At 41.0% G+C, this 17,912-nt stretch overlaps 1 protein-coding gene across 1 annotated transcript; it reads right to left on the bottom strand.

Moving 5' to 3' along the window:
• Positions 1–1,346: 1,346 nt before the first annotated feature.
• LOC101390772 (membrane-spanning 4-domains subfamily A member 6A) lies at positions 1,347–12,583 on the bottom strand. Its single transcript, XM_087423245.1, has 7 exons — positions 12,393–12,583; positions 10,929–11,091; positions 9,385–9,519; positions 7,410–7,466; positions 4,813–5,004; positions 2,769–2,870; positions 1,347–1,975 (listed from the first exon to the last, which is right to left on the bottom strand). The coding sequence occupies exons 2-7, from the start codon at positions 11,073–11,075 to the stop codon at positions 1,880–1,882; spliced, it is 729 nt and encodes a 242-aa protein (XP_087279371.1). The 5' UTR covers positions 11,076–11,091; positions 12,393–12,583; the 3' UTR covers positions 1,347–1,879.
• Positions 12,584–17,912: the final 5,329 nt, after the last annotated feature.

The following is a 17,912-nucleotide window of genomic DNA, read 5'->3' as shown; positions in this document are numbered from 1 at the left end:
TAGGGAATACACGAGAAGATCTTTCAAAGAATTGGAGCTCATAAAATTGAGGATTTCTTTCTATACCTGTGTGTGTGTGCGTGTGTAAGTGTGCATGTGTATTTGTGTGTGTCAAGGCTTAACCTTTACATTTGAACAATTGTTCTTTCTTATTTTGAAATCAGAAAAAAAAATGAACTGGTTGTCTCTTAATAACAGTAAGTATTCAGTTAGCTTTTGTTTGCTTATTTGTTTTGTTTGAATATTTGATGAGGGGGAAGGAAGGGAGTTCAAATTTAGGTTTATATCTATCATTGTTGACTTACTTTGTGTTTAAAAGGAAAAGTAGAAATATGAGTTTTCAAAAAATATGTAATTGTGATATTGTGATTTATAATAAATGTATATTTGGTCTTCCTCCTAGGTCCTGGGACAGAGCTCCTAAAATTCACAGAATTTCCTAAGTGACAGAGTGGTAAAGATGTCTTTTGTTATGTTGATGAGGTGATTTTGGGAAGCTCCTAGGTAACCTAAGGATGGGGGCTGGTTGCCAGGGAAACCAACCAGGATTAGAGGGTTGGAACTTTCAGTCCCACCCCTGGACCTCCTAGGAGAGAGGGGCTGGAAATTGAGTTCAATCACAATGGCCAATGATTTAATCAATCATGCCTATATAATGAAGCCCCCAGAAAAACCCAAAGAGACAAGATTGAAAGAGCTTATGGGTTGGTGAACACGTGGAGATTTCGGGAGAGTGGTATACCCAGAGAGAGCATGGAAGCTCTGCACCCCTTCCCATGCCTTGCCCTATGCACCTCCTTCATCTGGCTGTTTCTGTGTTGTATCCTTTTAAAATAAACAGGTAATCTAGTAAGTAAATGATTTCTTGAGTTCAGTGAACTGCTCTAGGAAATTAACTGAGCCTAAGGAGGGGGTCTTGGGAACCTCCCATCTATAGCCGTTTGGTCAGAAGCACAGGTAACAACATATACTTGTGATTGGCATCTGAAGAGGGGCGGGGGATGGCAGTCTAGTGGGACTGAGCCCTTAACCTGTGGGATTTGACACTATCTCCAGGTAGTGTCAGAATTGACTTCATTGCTTGATGGTGTTGATAAAACACACATCATAGTAATAAAATATTTTATTTCGAAGCCAATTACTTATATAGTTCCTGAGACTTAATTGTAGCCAGCTGCTTTGCATGGACTAATGAGTGAAATACATGAAATGAAACACTAGTGCCTACCATAAAAGAGTCTGAACACCCGAATAAATCAGTTATCTCTTGTTGGCAATTAAGGAGTGCAAGAAAAAGTTGTCTCCCTTACTTAAATCACCATGATCCACTGAATCACCGTTCTGCTTGGTTTTCTCGGAAAGGTCTATTTGGCCAGTCTAGTCAATGGTAATTTACAGTTCTGTACATTGGCCGAAGATAATATCAGGCAAATCAAGAGATGCGCATTGAACACATATATTGAATGACAAGAAAACGAAAAGTTTTTTTTTAATGTTCATTACATAAAAGCCTGTGTTTGCTTTGCTTTCTTTTTCTTTCTTTCTTTCTTTTTTTTTTTTTTTTGATGAGGAAGATTAGCCCTGAGCTAACATCTGTTGGCAATCCTCCTCTTTTTGCTGAGGAAGATTGGCCCTGGGCTAACATCCGTGCCCATCTTCCTCTACTTTATGCAGGACACTGCCACAGCATGGCTTGACAAGCGGTGTGCAGGTCTGCGACCAGGATCCGAACCTGCAAACCCCAGGCTGCCGAAGCTGAGCATGCAAACTTAACCACTATGCCACTGGGCTGGCCCCCAAACTTTGTTCTCTTGAGTTGAGTTTCTTTGGTTGGTTTTCATATATTATCATAAAACCACATTTCTGATGGATTTTTCCCCTAAGAAGTCACTAATTCTTCATATATAGAGTCAGAACGTGCTGTTGGGGCCATGCCGTATGCATTCTCATGACTCTGAGCCAGGAAGAGCACACTCTAGAAGAAACAAAATGTGTCAGTTCTTCAGACTTGATTCAGTTTCAACTATACACATCTTGATGACATTTCCTCCAAAGTTTATGCTTAGAACTCTTAGCTATCCCAAGATAAGTATTACATGTTGCTAAGTTCTTTAAATAATTACTTTATTTATTAGGCTTGTATTCATTCTGCTATCTCTAACAACATTTTGGATAAATCAAAGCTTTTTAATTTATGAAGCCATGAGTCCCTGGTGATGGTACGGTGGTGTCCCACAGACTTTTATTTAACAATTTTTTAAATATCTTTTAAGGGAAAAAATAATTTTAAGATCACAAGAAGGGAAAATCAGAGCAAAGGACATTTATTGAATCCAGTCACATTTGCAAATGCCCTTTACCAAGTCAAGACTTTTAAAGAGACAAGCGGCTGTGGCAGAAAGTGCTCCTGCCTGGAAGAGAGGCAAACTAAATTCCAGTGACCTGAGCACAGGCACAAACTCATAGCATAATGCTGGGCAAGTCATTTAACTTCCTAAGTTTCTGAATTTACAAAATGGGAATATTGAACAAGTTGATTGCTTAGATTCAAGTATCTTCCCATTCAGTGAATCCTCAGCTGGTCAGCTACTCAACTGCCGTCTGCTTTCCTCATCTAACTGTCTCCCATCACCATCAAACCACCTCCTATGTATATCTCATGACCAACGGTTGACTGTCCCTTCTGCCACTCTTGATGACATAGCTCAACACAGCCCAGAAATGGAGACACACCAGGCAAAACTCAGGGAGTCTGGCCATACACTCACCCCAGGGAAGTCAGAGCAAGACTGTTCCCACCAAACCAGAGCAGCGCGCACAGCTAGGCAGAACTCCAGTAGTGTACAAATCAGCATCACAGACATGGTTCCCTGAAATGCAGGAAATACAAGATTGACAGTGCTTGTGTGAACCGAAGCCTTCACGCCTTGTTGGGAGGTGACTGTAGAGACAAAGATCGCCTCAACCATCAGGGAATGAAGTAAGGATACCATCAGGAAGAGAACGCTGCCCCTTCCAAGCCCATCAATTGGCTCAATTTAATTCCTTTGCTCATTTCTTCCCCTGAGAGGAAGAGGAGGGATGAGCAGTAACTAAATCATTAACCCACTTTATACACATGTGTTCTTACCTCTCTGAGACATAGCTAAATCTGATCACATTGTCCACTCAGTGAGGAAGCAGAGTGGTGTAATAATGCTCAGGACTGAGAAACAACAGCTTGTATTCTAGCTTTACCTTTACTGCTTAGTGCTGTGTGAGCCTGAGCAAGTATCTAATTCTCTAGCTTCTGTTTCCTCGTTTATCAAATGTGCATCATGATATTTCCTTCTCAGAGATTTGTGAGAATCAGTGAGGTTTTAACTGTGCAAGCTCTTTATAAAATTCAATATGAACACCCCCTTCTATACATCTGAACCTCTTTGAATGGGCTTTCTTAGTCTCTCTTGATGGCAGTCAGAGTTCGAACAATCAAGATGGTAAACTACCATAGCTGCTAACAACCCAAACCAACTCAAAAAACATACTACACCAAGAGGATAGGTTCCACCATTTCTGTCCTGAGGCATCATTCATGCAGAACTGGCCATGATAGAACAGGAGAGAAAACGTGAGTGCACAAACCTCTAGTTTATTTATATACAGTCAAAAAGGAAATACAACTTGTCTACATCACCTAGAAATTGTCCCATCAAGGAAGATCAACATAATCCTTTTATTTACAATGGAAAATTATCCCATCATGAATTCATACCTTATCTACCACACAAATCCCTCCTAAACTTCCCTGAAGAATTTTTCCAAGGTGGAGTTGGCTCTGCCATGTGTTAGTTTATACCAATAACTATCAACCACGTTTGCATGTACTTTTTCTCATTATAATGTCATGAGCCTGGGGAGAAGCACCTGGGACCAGCCTCCATAAGCAGTGATGTGCATGCCTGAGCTGGACCAGCTCTGTTTTTGTCTGGCCATCCTCCAACTGTGTTCTTGACTTAACTCAGTTTTATAACTGCAGGACAACAAATATTCTGCAGCCTTTTTATTCTTGTGTTACCTGTTTTTTCCTCAATGTATTGCTGGCCATACACATGCCCCTTAATGCTCCAACTTAAGATATATTGTTTCTGTTAGCCAAATTTCATAGCTTTCCTTCCTCGAATAATGACAGTCATTATCAGTTAACATTCTCCATATTCCTATATTTCTAATTTAATAAATCCACCCCCGTAAGTTATAACAAAAACAACAATGATGTTGCCTTTGCACGTGATCAATTCTGCTCGTCACTGTGGTAACTGGAAGGAGAAACCCTCACCTTCAAATCTCCTATTTCCTAATCTCCATTTCTGAGTGCTGGACCTGATGTCTGCTCAGACCAAATTAATACCCCACCGCACATACATACATGTTTCTTGATCACTTGAGTCTTTCTGCTATCTTTGCCTTTCTTAAGGCAAAGATATTCCATGTACCAAGATTTTCAGTTTGACAAAGTTATATTTTATGCCTCTAACAATAGAATCAGTTTGGTTAGTAAGAAGCTCTATCCAGGAGTTTTAGTTTTTCAGCATCAACCGTATTTGATATTTACTCTTCCATTCCACCCTATTAGTATGTAATCCCATAGCCTAGCCCCTTTCTCTCAGTCATGTAGTCCCCTCTCCTTTACATAGCCCTGGCCTTCTCTGAGATGCTCAAACTAGAAAGAATTAGAAAGGATAGTTTTTAGTCTTAAAAAGAAGGGATAACAAGAAATCATGGCTTTCAGAAACCTTATAAGATTGGAACGTCCCATCTAAAAATACTTACAACCAGAATAGCTTTGGCCTTGGGGCAGTCGTTTTCATAGGGGTCATAATAGTATTCAGTTGGTGTATGCTGTTTGTCCAAGCTACACTTCCGTAAGGCAGGATCCAAAGCAGCCAGTTTGACAGAGAGGAGAATGAAACCCACCAGAGCAAATAGAGAACTCAGAATGTTTGCAGCCAGGCTGCTCTGAACCTGAAAAAGAAATGTTGAGTGAAGACCACTCTTAATGAGCAACAAATGTCTCTTAACCTCTTTGCCAGTGCATTGCAAAAATTTATTTTCTTATCTGTGTCCCTCAGGAGGTCTAGGATTGATAGACTTAAACCCAGTGCCTAGCAACATCTCTCAACCTAGAAGGTAAATCTTGGCTAAGTGAATGAATAAATGAAATGTTCCTTTCTAAGCAGGACTTCAGTAGGGTGGCAGAGAATGTTGCTCGCCTAAATTCTTTATTCTGGACTGACAGCAGGGCTCCAAGAAGCTACGGCTACAAAATCCCCAAGAGAGTGTGACCAAAGCAGATGTGACTTCTCTCTCCCCCTGCTTACTCAGAAACTCCTCGTGGAAGCATCAGTCACACAGAGAAGGTAGATGAAGCAGGTCACTCCTCCTGGCACATGACCTCTCTTAAAATCACACACACCCAAAGATAAGTATGAGGAGATAGTTCTCAGTCTCAGGAGGGCCCTAAAGTCTGGACAGTTTTATGATTGGCCACATTCAGGGCCATCCAAGTATGGATGGCCATAGGCAGAGTTCTAGACTCAGGCCCAAGGATAGTGTAATGCGTGAGCAGCAGTGTGAGGTAGAAGAAAGAGATCTGGCCACAGTGGTAGTTTTGGAGGAAATGGAAGTCACAGTGGTAGCTTTGCCTCTGACTTTCCAGTTTTCTTGAGTATTCAGTTCCTCAATTTCATTTCCCACTCTGGATCTCATTTCTACATTTAAGAAGTGAGGGGAATAAATATACTGATTTCAGAAATGGCTTCCCTTCTACCCAACTCACAGAGGGGGAATTGAGCTAGGACCGTTCTGAAAGCTGTAATTATAAATAGATGTGGTCCAGGGCACACCCGATAGCCATAAATTAGAATATTACTTAATCCCAGCTAGGATTCTTCTTTTACGGACTCAGTAGTTGGATCTCTGGGGCACAGTAGAGGATAATCAGGGAACTTTTCTCCTTCAAACACCAATTCCCCCAAATAATGACTAAAGTACGTGTTTCTGGGCCTCCAGATAGCCAGCAACAGTCATAATGTTTGGAGTATATATTTCTTCAAATAATTTAGGTTTGTTCTGGAGAGCTCTCTTCTTCAATTTCAAAAAGGGCTGGTATAATGTGTGATCACAGTAGAATTCAATACAAGATGGATGACTCTGGTGAGCCTGAGCCGACCCTGAGACTTCGTCCTGTATCTTTGCGCTTGCTGCCGTATTCGTTGTGATGTTGTTCTTTCCTAGGGTAAGAGCCCTATATGCTTCTCCCTGAAAACCTAGAAACATTATTCTTGTACTGTGCTATTCAATATGGTTGTCACTAGCCACATGGACTACTTATACATAAAGTAAACGAATAAAACTTAAAATTCAGTTGCTCAATTGAACTAGCCACCTTTCAAGTTATCAATAGCCACATGTGACTACTGTATTGGACAGCATGGCTATTGCATTTCCATCCTAACAGAAAGTTCTATTGGACAGCACTGATCTAGTTGTTTTGGGTATAAGAGAGAGTTCCAAATAATCATCTCTGATTCTAATGAAAGAGAGAGAGATATTGGCATTATCCTGCGCATTCTTTCTGACTTCTTGCTGCCTTCAGGAGATATTTGTAGCCAGAGCTACAAATTGAGTTTCTATGCCACTGTATTATATGACATTCTCACACATGACCCCCAATATCAAACTACTTGAGGGATATAAGATTGAGTGAAGACTTGGTGAACCTTTACAGACTAGAAAGTCTTCTCCCTATAATCTAGCTTTCCTCTCCCTGCCACTTCCAATTCTAGTTTTCTCTGGAAAGAATTAAAGCAGGTGAAGTCATTTTCTTAGCCAATACAAATGACTAATGACAACTTTCAGGACTCCAGAGTTCATACTAAGTCCAGCAAAAGTATTAGCTTTCAGATCAGATAGATAAAAGAATGAGAGATAATTCTTCACACGAATGACATTTTGACTGGGTTTTCTCAAGGGGTTTGACAGAGAGGTTTAAACAGTGACTCCACAACAAATAGACCTCTTTATAACACTGTCAGTTTCTTCATAATGGAAAACCTAAATTTAAAGGCCAGTTACCACCAAAAGGGCATCATAAAGGGAGAGATTTTTTTCTAGACTGGATTCCTGGGCACTGGTCTAGGATATAATACAATACCCCAAATGCAGACTACGATTTAGGGTACAGTGGTTGGAGGAATGTGCACTGGACAGGAATATGGATGATCAAGACACAACTCCTAACTCTTCCAAAACTCTTCCATGCTCTGAAACTTAGTTTCCAATTCTGCCAAGTGGAGACATTGACCTTGAAGAGTTCTCCCTGTTTTATTTCCATCCATCAAGTTGTGGGTTATGGTTCTCATACTCACCAAAGGCTTAGTGCACTTTCTCTCTGTGATAATTGATAGACATCCAGAGCTGACAAACTACTCAGAAAAGAGAGAAAATAGCCAGGTCAGTTTCTATGCATAGATGTAGCTACAACATTATTATCAAGGTGTTTATGGAAAACTCCTATGGGAAAAGTCCTAGGACTAAATGACCAATGATGCAAGACCCAATTAAATACCTAGATATGACCATTTTGCCCATAGAGTATTCAGAAAAGCATGAGGAAAGGCAGATATGAGTGGGAATCTATGCCAAAAAAGAAAACAAGAACCTTAGAAGCCAGGAAAGAAGGTTTTTCTAATTGAGGGAAGAAAGTTTTGGAGTTAGATGTTATCTAGAGAAGAACACAAAAGCAACAGTATGGAAAAAGAGAAGAATAGGGGAAGCTGACAGATACAGGAGGCCACAGACATTGATTTTAAGCTGGTGGCTCCCTCAGGATAGGGTAGAATGGTAATTGAGAATGGAGAAAGGATGAGGCTGGGTGGCAGAAAACCTTTAAGGCTGTGTTCAGAAAATCAAAGATATTATTTTCACTCTCTAGAGTATTCATAAGCTAATAGATTTTGGACAGTTAAGTAACAAAAAATACTTTGACAATGGAAAAATGGGAACAGAACAGGGAGAAGAGAAAAGTTGTAGTTCCAGTGGTCCCAGCATTAAGTAATTTAGGTCTGCCTAAATAAATCCTGGGTCTTAAAAATTGGACAAGATGTCTTTGCAAATGTGGGCTTAGTGACTTGGTGCTTAGTGACTTGCTTCCAAAGAGTCGAGTATGGAAAGAGGAGAGAGGAAAGCAACTTCATAGTGGAGAAACCTGGCAAACATTATCTCAGCCACGTGATCAAGGTTAACTTCATCAGCAACAAATCATGTAGATAGTGTATACCCTTGAGATGAACTGATGATAATGACACTTCACCTCTGTTGTCTTCCACCTAAAAATCTATCACCCTATTCTAAACATGAGAGAAAGAACAGATGTACCAAAATTTAGGGATATTCTACCAAAATCCTGATCACTGCTACTCAAAACTATCAGAGTCGTCAGACAAGGAAAGTCTGAGAAAGTCTAGAGGAGCCTAAGGAGACATAATGACTAAATGTAATGTACTATCTTTGATGGGATCTTGGAACAGAAAAAAGACCTCTCGGAAAAACTTGTGAAATCCAAATAAAGTGTTGACTTTATTTAATAAGAGGAGAAAAAAGGACCAGATGAAGAAAAAGGTGGACTTCAGGATGCATCAGACAAAGAAACAAGTGTAGGAGAGACAAGTGATAGCTACTGAGTCGTGTGAAGCTTACGAGAAAACTATGAAAGAGAAGCTTAATTGTGAGGAAGACTCATCCTTATTAATCTAGGAGAAAGATATTCTCTGAGAAAAGAACCACTAAATTCCCCTTGATACCAGAGAATTGAAGCTGTTTCAGAGGAATTTCCAGGCCAACACTAAAGCATAGACATCTGCTCAGCATGCCCTGAGTGCCACTAAATGCAACAAAAATCATTTTAAAAGTGTTTGGAGATGAAAATGCTCCTTCCTCCATGATTTCCCCAGAGATGTGTGAGTTTATCTGTAAGCGTGTGGTGTCTTTCACTGGTGCTCATTTTACTGTATAGAAGGCTCCAACCCAACTTTATCCCACTTCATGGATTTTTGCCTAAACCTGGAGAGAAGCCACTAGCCTCATCATAGCTCAAGATGATGAGGTGAAAAGTAAGATGATCTTCAAAAGAAATGATTATTTGAGTCAGCTAAGAAATAGATTTAAAATCAGGTGACTTCTGCCTTCCCACCCTACTCAATTCTTACCTGGGCTACACACACAGGAGAACAAGCTCTACCATTGACCCCTTGCTCCTGGCAAGGTGACAGGTGAAGAGCCTAAACTATTGGCATCTTCCTCCCACTTCCATCCCATGTTGCCCTCCTAAGGATCTTTACTCACACACAAGGCTCCTATGAATGGGTAAGCAGCCTTCAACAGAGTGGAAAACACTGGGGTAAATTGTGGAGAGAAGGAAGCAGATGCCAAAATGATTCCCAAACTCAACACCATCATCCCACACAGGATCTGGATAGTCTGTTGGAAGAAGGGAGACGGAGGATTAAAATCAGCATTTGTGAAGACAAGACCTCTTCATCTCTTCCCTGGTGCTCCTGAGTTATTACCTTCTGCAGGATCCCAGTGAAGATACGGACACTATAAAAGCTCTGGAGTGAGAACTATGAAAAGATATTTTGGAGAAGATGCTGTTGTGCCACAGAAAACTACTGTCTCTGGCCATCTGGCAGGTGCTCAGCGAGCCTTCAGGCATTTATGCCTCTCTGCCCTTGTCTGCCTGTGATCCTTGCTCCCAGCTCGTGACAAGTGCTAGAATCTGTTTTCCCTGGCTCGCCGATTCCATTGCTACTAACTCTCCTTCTACCTCTTATGAGAACAGGGAACATCTGAAAGCCCTTGCACTCTCCTGAGCATTGGCGATGGGGGAAGCTCCTCCTTACATCCCCCAGACCCCAATGGACACAGCAATATAGAGCCTGGCCCTCTGTCCAGCTCTTTGACCTCTTCAGTCCGTGTCTCTACAGCTGAGGATCCTGAGGCTCTAGCTTAAGAGATAAAGTTTTCCTCCCTGACAACCACCTCAGACATTTATAGCTCTGTTAACATTTACCAAGCAGTTTTCTAAATCTTAGGTCACATGAGCCTCGCAGTTACCACATGATTGTATATTTCAGGCAAGGCAATCAGTCCTCTCCGGTTCTGAAACCTGGTCAAATGGATTGCCTCACCTCAGATCATACACCTGCAGAGACAAGTCTAGGAAGCAAAACTCTATATTTTCCTCCCAGCCATACGTATACACTTTCCTTTCCTCCTCCCTTCACTCCACAGAGTTTCTTTAATAAATCATCCATGAAATGAGAGAAACAAACAAAAAGTAAATATCATTTCTGTTTTCAAAAGAGAAGGAGAAAAGAGAGGAAGGAAGTTTATTTTTTCCTGTAATTTGCAGCGAGGGAAAAATTCCCTTCAAAAAAATCAGTCAGATTATTAAGCATGCCATTGGTGAACACATAGAAAAAAATGTGCATAAAATATGCAATTATTTACCACAATTACTTTTGTAAAAATGTATAGATGGACAGCTTTTTATATGCTAATTACACCTCAATAAAGTGGTTAAAAAAAAAGAAAATGTAGAGAAATACTTTATTGCTACAATACAGAAACAACAGCAAAAAACTCAATTGCTTATATTCAGAAGAGGGGGAAAAACATTTTTAAAACCGTCTTATAGGAAAAAGTTCTAGGGAGGGTTCAAATGGCTCTCCAAGTGGCTTCCATTGATCTTCAGATCAACCTGGAGTCCCTCTTGCAAAACTTAAGAGTCTCCACACTCACAATGCATCTCTAGTCCCAAGATATACATAGTTTCTTCCCTTTCCCACCCCTCCATCCCACTCCAACATATTCTGAATTGGACTTACCCCAAGAACTTTGACCTCTACCTTTAGCTGTTTCTTTAGGCTGCCCTGACTCTGGTAGGCGGGTTTGGGGCTCTCTGTTTGGAGGAAAGTGATGCCATTTGGTGTGAGAACTACAAAGGTCTCGTTGGTCATGGGTTGTGATATCATGATGGTGCCGACAATGCTGGAAGAGAAAATAAATTTAACTCTTAAAAAATACAGAGCTCCCAGGTTTGGCTCGCAAAACTGTAAGCCAGTACTTGCCCATTAATCCAAACTTGACTTGTCCTTTAAGGAAGGAAGCTGGTGGTATGAAGCTGTGAAAACCACCAAACTTTGGTTTCATGAATATTTTTCCATAATGTTTGGCACTGTCCATTCATTATAGATAATAAACACATCACAGAGAGGCAGCAGTATGAATCTTGAGAGATCTCAATGTTCAGAGGCAAATGGTCACACAAAACTTGCAATATGTAGAAATCTCTCTTTCCCTTAGTCTTACCTACAACATCTGAATTGCCATATATTCCATGAATTTTACCCTCAGAATTTCCTACCAGTCATGAGATGTAAGAAGGGTTCTATTCATCAACATTTTCTTAATCAGGTTCTGTACTGCTCAGACTCTCTAACTCTGCTCAGTTTTTCAATCCAATAATAATATTTAGTAGAATTAATCTTATATATTTTTATCATAATTTATTAGACATTTTCCTCCAGTGCCTTCAATTCTTACAACAACCCTGTATGTTAGTTAGTTAGTTAGTAAAACCACGTAATATTTAGGGAAACTCAGAATCAAAAAGTTTATTATGAATGGAAATAATACACACTTTGCATATATGCATGGCATAGAGTTAATGCTGAAGAAATATTTGCAGTTATAATTATGACTCAAGCCTGTTCACACAACTGGGAAGCTGTACAGCCAGGGTTGGATCCTAGCTATCTGACTCTGGAGCCTTTGCACTGTTCGCTAGATCACGCTGCCTCTTCCTCCTTCCCACCTGGCAATAGCAGCCTGTGTCAGAGTTTATTCAATCCAGAGAAGCAGCTGTATGCAGTGGTTTGAGAACAGACTTGGAGTCATAAAACCTAGGTTCAAGACCTGGACCCTCCACTTGTCAGTGTTAAGAACCAATTGGCCTGTGATATTAGTGGCCGAGCTCAGCTTGGATCTCTCTTCACTGCACCATTCTCAGTGCCTGGACTGTCCAGTTTGCTCATGGCCTGAGAACATCTAAAGAGGCAGGAGCTGTGCTTGCATTAATCATATGACCTTAGGGAAGGGACACACCAAGACGATGCATTTAGAAAACAGCAGAAACAGTTACAAGCAGATACTCTGTCCCTTTCCCATTCTATTTCCAAAATACTCTAGCGTCTCTTAACCTCTCTCAAGGAGCTTCAAACCACACATCCCCTCTAAGGAAGTCACATCAGGGGAGTGGTGAGTGAGAAAAGTCTCCCAGCATTGCGTACCTGTCCTCAAGGACCAGCCCGTTGGTTCCAGCTAAGCTCTCCAAAACTTCCAGGAGGTTTTAACTCTGTGTTCTCCTACAGTCCTATCAGAATTTGTTACTTGTCTTCATCTTCTGAAAGTCTCTACTCCTTCCTTAGTCCAGTGTTTACAGCTACAGAGGATGTGATACTTACAGACTGTGGATTTGTGAAATGTGCCCGCACTTCCTTTTTTTCTAAACTCCTAGCATCTTCAGAAAAATAGAACCAGCTAATGATTGGGAAAATACGGGAGTCATGGAGCTCTATGTGTCAATTGCCACCCCAATAATTACTAGCCCCTTAATATTAGACAGGTGTGTGTTCTTCTCTGAACCTCAGGTTTCTAATCTGTTAAATAGAGGAACTGTGTCAACACTGGAGATTTGTTATAAAGATTAGAGACAGTGTTTATAAAAGGCTTACTGCTTCCAAGGAGCATTCAATAATATGTAACTAGTAATAGTAATATTGATTGTAATAGGAATATCGATAAAAAATAGTATTCAATAATATATAGCTAACTGTAGGAATAATGACTATAATGCTTTCCAGGATCATTAAATAATAGATAGCTAATAATAGTAATAATAGAACATAGAAATATCTTTTTTTGTTATTCAGACATATTTTTTCTTTTTTCCAATTCCTCAGGCTCTGGGCAGGCTGAACATAGCCTTTCAGCTCACTGCCTAATTACTGCCTCCTACAGAGTCACCTTCTTCTCTGGTCTCTCTCTTTCTCTAGCAATAGATCACTGCCCTCTGGAAAGGTTGGGCACCTCTAGGGAAGTGGTGAAACTGGGTAGGGGCACAGATGGGGAGGATTCAGCAGGACTTTGCCAAATTCAACAAACTCACCCTTGGGGTAGTTTTGTGAAACAGAGGGTTCCTGTGCCCCTTCAAGCCCTTAGGCGAGTATTCTTTGGAAGCTGATTTTGATGTACGGGGCAAGAGTAACAGAGCCAGAGCCAGTCACAGCTGCTGAACCGCCCCACTCCACAAGCTTCCTCCTTTCCTTGGGGAATGCCAGAAAGAGCTCAGGAACACAGCCTGAACCATCACCGTCACCTCAGCAGGCCATGGGTTCTGCACTTAACTCCATACATTAACTCTTCTGGTAAAGAAATGAGTTAAGAAACACCATTAATGTTGGCTTAAGTTCTTGGGAACAGAATGACACAGATTACTAAATGCAATCACCTTGCCTTAAACTCTAGCGATGAGTCTGAAGAGGGAACAAACTCGCCCAGAAAGCTGTGGAAGACAAGCAGAAGAACCTCCACCCCCTCTCTCGGCCTTTGGCGCCCCCTCTCCTTTCCCAAGGCACCTGCTGGTGTTTTCCCATCATGTCCTGAGCCCTGATCACCATCCCAGCACCCAGTGAAATAGTGGGGTAGAGCTTTCCTCCTGGGCTTTGACCAAGGAGGAGCCAGGCCCTTAAGAGACAACCACAAACACATTCCCTTCAGTGGAATTTGCTAATAACCAATTAAATCTATCAACCCAAGCCAAGATTCCCTCTCCAGTCTATTTTTCTTGCTGTGCTATTATAATTTTAAATGACCTCAGAGAAGTTACAAGGATTGCATGAGACAACACACGTGAGGTGCTTAGCAGAGAACCCTACAGATTAGAGGCCCCAAAGAGGTCTATTTACTGTCTTCCCTCTACACCTGCCCCATCCAAAATCCCAATACCAATCTCCCCTCCACAACCCTCCTTCCTCCTCCTCCTCTTTCTTCTTTTTCTTTTCTTTTGGGCTTCAGTAATGTCTGAACAAGAGACTCCTCTCTCTATTCTCTCAACTTAGACCCATCCTGCTGAAGGGGAGGAAGACTGTCCTCTACCCACTCTGGGTCATTTCTGGCTGGGCTGCAAATTAAATTGACATGAGACTGAATAGCAGGAGAAAATCAAACAAAATTTAACAACGTGTACATGGGAGAAACTCAGAAAACAGTAGAAACTGAGCAAACTCGTCATTCTGACTAAGCTGCTTGCTTAAGTATTTTCAGGTAAAGGTGAGGATGGTGTTGATGGGTAGTGGTTTTGGATTTCAGAGAGGAATAAGACAATTCACATGGAGATGGAAATGCAAATGTTTGTCAGGCAACTCTTTACAGGGCCACCTATAGAGAATGTGGCTGGAGAGACAGAATTTTTGATAAGACGGGCTTGTTGGTGCCTTTCTTACTGTGTCTATTTTACATTATATTACAGCTATCATATGGTAATGGCTCCTTCCTGGAACAGGCCTTCTATGTTAAATTCTTTAGGCAGTTAGTGGGGGAGGTCAAATGTCCGTCAAGGTGACCGATTTTGATCTGCCACACTGCCTCGACCGTCTGTTGCTTCCAAAGCCTGAATTCTGCTAAACCAACATGAAGGGGAAGGAATAAAATAACAATGACACCCAGTGATTAATAATTCAGGACAGGGCTTCTCAAAAGAAGCACTAATAACATTTTGGACTGGATAATTCTTTGTTTTGGGGCGGGGGGTGATGTCTTGTGAACTGTAGGATGTTTAGAAGGATACCTGATCTCTAGTCACTAGATGCCAGTAACAAGCCCCACCCCAGATGTGATGACCAGAAATGTCACCAAATATTGCCAAATATTCCCAAATGGAGGAGGAACAGAATCTCCTCACTCCTACATTGAGAACCACTGATCAAGAAGTAAAAGGGTCTTCTGTGACTTCTGTGTAAAGGCTGGTGTGCAAGAAACAAAGCATTATTTTTTTCTAGTCAAGTTAATTTCTGTATTTTTAATTATGGTAAAAAACATAAAATAAAATTTACCTTCTTAATCATTTTTAAGTGTACAGTTCAGTAGTGTTAAGTATATACACATTGCTGTGCAAAGAGCTCTAGAACTTTTTCAGCTTCTTGCAAAATTGAAACTCTATACCCATTGAAGGATAAGTTTCTATTTCCTCCATGCTCAGCCCCTGGAACCATCATTCTACTCTCTGTTTCTATGAATTTGACTACTTTAGACACTTCATATCAATGGAATCATATAAAATTTGTGTTTTTTTGACTGGCATATTTCACTTAGCATACAGTTCTCAAGGTTCATCCACGTTGTAGCATGCGACAGGATTTCCTTCTTTTCTAAGGCTGAATAGTATTCCTTTGTATGTATATACCACATTTTGTTTATTCATACATCTGTCAATGGGCATTTGGGTTGTTTCCACCTCTTGGCTACTATGAATAATGCTGCAATGAATATGAGTGTGTGAATCTTTTTGAAATCAGGTAATTCATAGATCTCCTTTTCAGTTTCTGGAGATTTATTTTGGTTTGGTTGGGCCACATTTTCTTGTTTCTCTGTATGCCTTGTGGTCTTTTATTGAGATTTGGGCATTTGAAAAAAAAAATGCCACTTCCTCTACAGACTAGTTTCATAAAGAGGAAGACCTTCACCAGTCAGCATGGCTAGAGATTCTGGAGACCTCTCAAACTTCTTCTGGGGGTGGCTCTTCTCTGAGCTCGTGCATGTAAACCTCCCAGTTACAGAGGTTTGCCTGCGTCTTCTCGGGAGTCCATACTCTCTTTCTTTCTCTGGTGTCTGTCCGAGATCCTGCAGTCTCTGTGGTGCTGTAACAAGCCATGGTGCTTGCCTTTGTTCTCAGCGACCCTCAACCTCACATCCAAACTATGCTGGTTCCCATCAGCTTTCCGAGTGAGTTGAGACAGAAACCAGTACCCCTGGCAGGCTCTTCAAAAGTCATGATGCTGGAAACATGGTTCATTCTTCTTTCCCTCCAGAGGAAAGAAGATGATAGTTGGGAGTTTTCTCCTGAATGCACCACACTGTGCCAGGGTGCGAGTGTGGCTAGGCTGGGTAAAATGCCACACATTTTCCTACCCACTTTGTTGCATCTCTTCTTGGCTTTGTGCTCACTTGGGGTGCTGTGACCTCTTAACTGGTTTCTGGAGGTCTCACAAAGGCAATTTGGTCTTTATGTTGTTGTTAATTTGGTATCTTCCTCCGGGCATGGGGCCCTGGGGCTTCCTATTCCACCATCTTGCTGATGTCACTCAAGTTAATTTCTTCTTATAAGATCTTATTCTGCTAAGAGGTGGAAAGTCATCCCTTCTACACCTGTTGCAGAGCCCCCAAAGCAGATGTCTATATCATGACAAAGATTTGGGATCGGGGAGTAATTTTGGTGTTCATCTAATAAAGCAGGTCCTTGTTCCAAGGATCTCTACCTGGAAAGTGAGAAGGCCTAAAGTCTTTGGACCAAAAACAACCATCTGGGCTTTTGTTTCCTTAGCCAGGTCCCATTTCCTGAGTCTCATATACATCTCAGTTTTCATCACCTACCCGGCATCCCCTCTCCTTCAGGATCAGAGGAATCTTCTTCAAGTCCCCAAAGACAACAGACATTTCTCCAAAGAAGATGTACAGATGGCCAGCAGGCATATGAAAAGATGTTTAACATCATTAACTATCAAGGAAATGAAAATCAAAACTGCAATGAGATATCACCTCACTTCCATAAGAATGGCTATAATTAACAAGACAGGAAATAACAAATGTGGAAGAGGATGTGGAGAGAAGGGAACTCTCATATACTGCTGGTGGGAGTGCAAACTGGTGCAGCCACTATGGAAAACAGTATGGAGATTCCTCAAAAAATTAAGAATAGAGCTACCATATGATCCAGCTATTCCACTGCTGGATATTTATCCAAAGAACATGAAAACATGAATGTGTAAAGATACATGCACCCCTAGGTTAATTGCAGCATTATTCACAACAGCCAAGACTTAGAAGCAACCTAGGTGCCCATCAAGGGATGAATGGATAAAGAAGATGTGGTATATATACACAATGAAATACTACTCAGCCATAAAAAAAATGATGAAATCTGGCCATTTGTGACAACATGGATGGACCTTGAGGGTATTATGCCAAGCAAAATATGTCAGAGGAAGAAAGTCAAATACTGTATGATCTCAATCATAAATAGAAGATAAAAGCAACAACAAACAAACACATAGAGACAGAGATTGGATTGGTGGTTACCAGAGGGGAAGGGGGGAGGGAGGAGGGCAGAAAGGGGTGATTAGACACGTGTGTGTGGTGATGGGTTGTAATTAGTCTTTGGGTGGTGAACATGATGTAATCTACACAGAAATCGAAAAAATAATGATGTACACCTGAAATTTATATAAGGTTATAGACCGATGTTACCACAATGAAAAAAAAAGTCCCTAAGGACGTCTCCTATTCTTTAATCATCATGATTACTCCGTCTGTTCCATGTCCCATCTTGTACCCTGTACACTAGGAACTCTTCTCTCTTGACATTTCTTTCTGAAGCACTTATCGTAACCTCTTTAGTGGTATTTTATTCTTTGGACTTTTGGAAAATAGAAGCTATAAACTAGTAAGCGGCATCTACTGTTCTTTCCTTTATTTATATATTCCTCTACTCCCTCACCCATTTCCTCACCCTGAATTAATACATTAACCTTAGG

This window comes from Ceratotherium simum, chromosome 34, assembly GCF_057802395.1.
Source record: "Ceratotherium simum simum isolate JZ-2026a chromosome 34, ASM5780239v1, whole genome shotgun sequence".
Taxonomy (NCBI): Eukaryota; Metazoa; Chordata; class Mammalia; order Perissodactyla; family Rhinocerotidae; genus Ceratotherium; species Ceratotherium simum.
This window is presented reverse-complemented; position numbering and strand designations above follow the sequence as displayed.

What these genes read in the sequence shown, in the direction of transcription:
- LOC101390772 (XM_087423245.1), bottom strand. Translation starts at nt 11,075, where the DNA reads ATGATATCACAACCCATGACCAACGAGACCTTTGTAGTTCTCACACCA. An exon ending in TAGAGGTCAAAGTTCTTGGG is followed by an intron (nt 9,520 to 10,928) that starts GTAAGTCCAATT and finishes TTCTTCCAACAG; the next exon opens with ACTATCCAGATCCTGTGTGG. An exon ending in GAAAGTGCACTAAGCCTTTG is followed by an intron (nt 5,005 to 7,409) that starts GTGAGTATGAGA and finishes TTTCTTTTTCAG; the next exon opens with GTTCAGAGCAGCCTGGCTGC.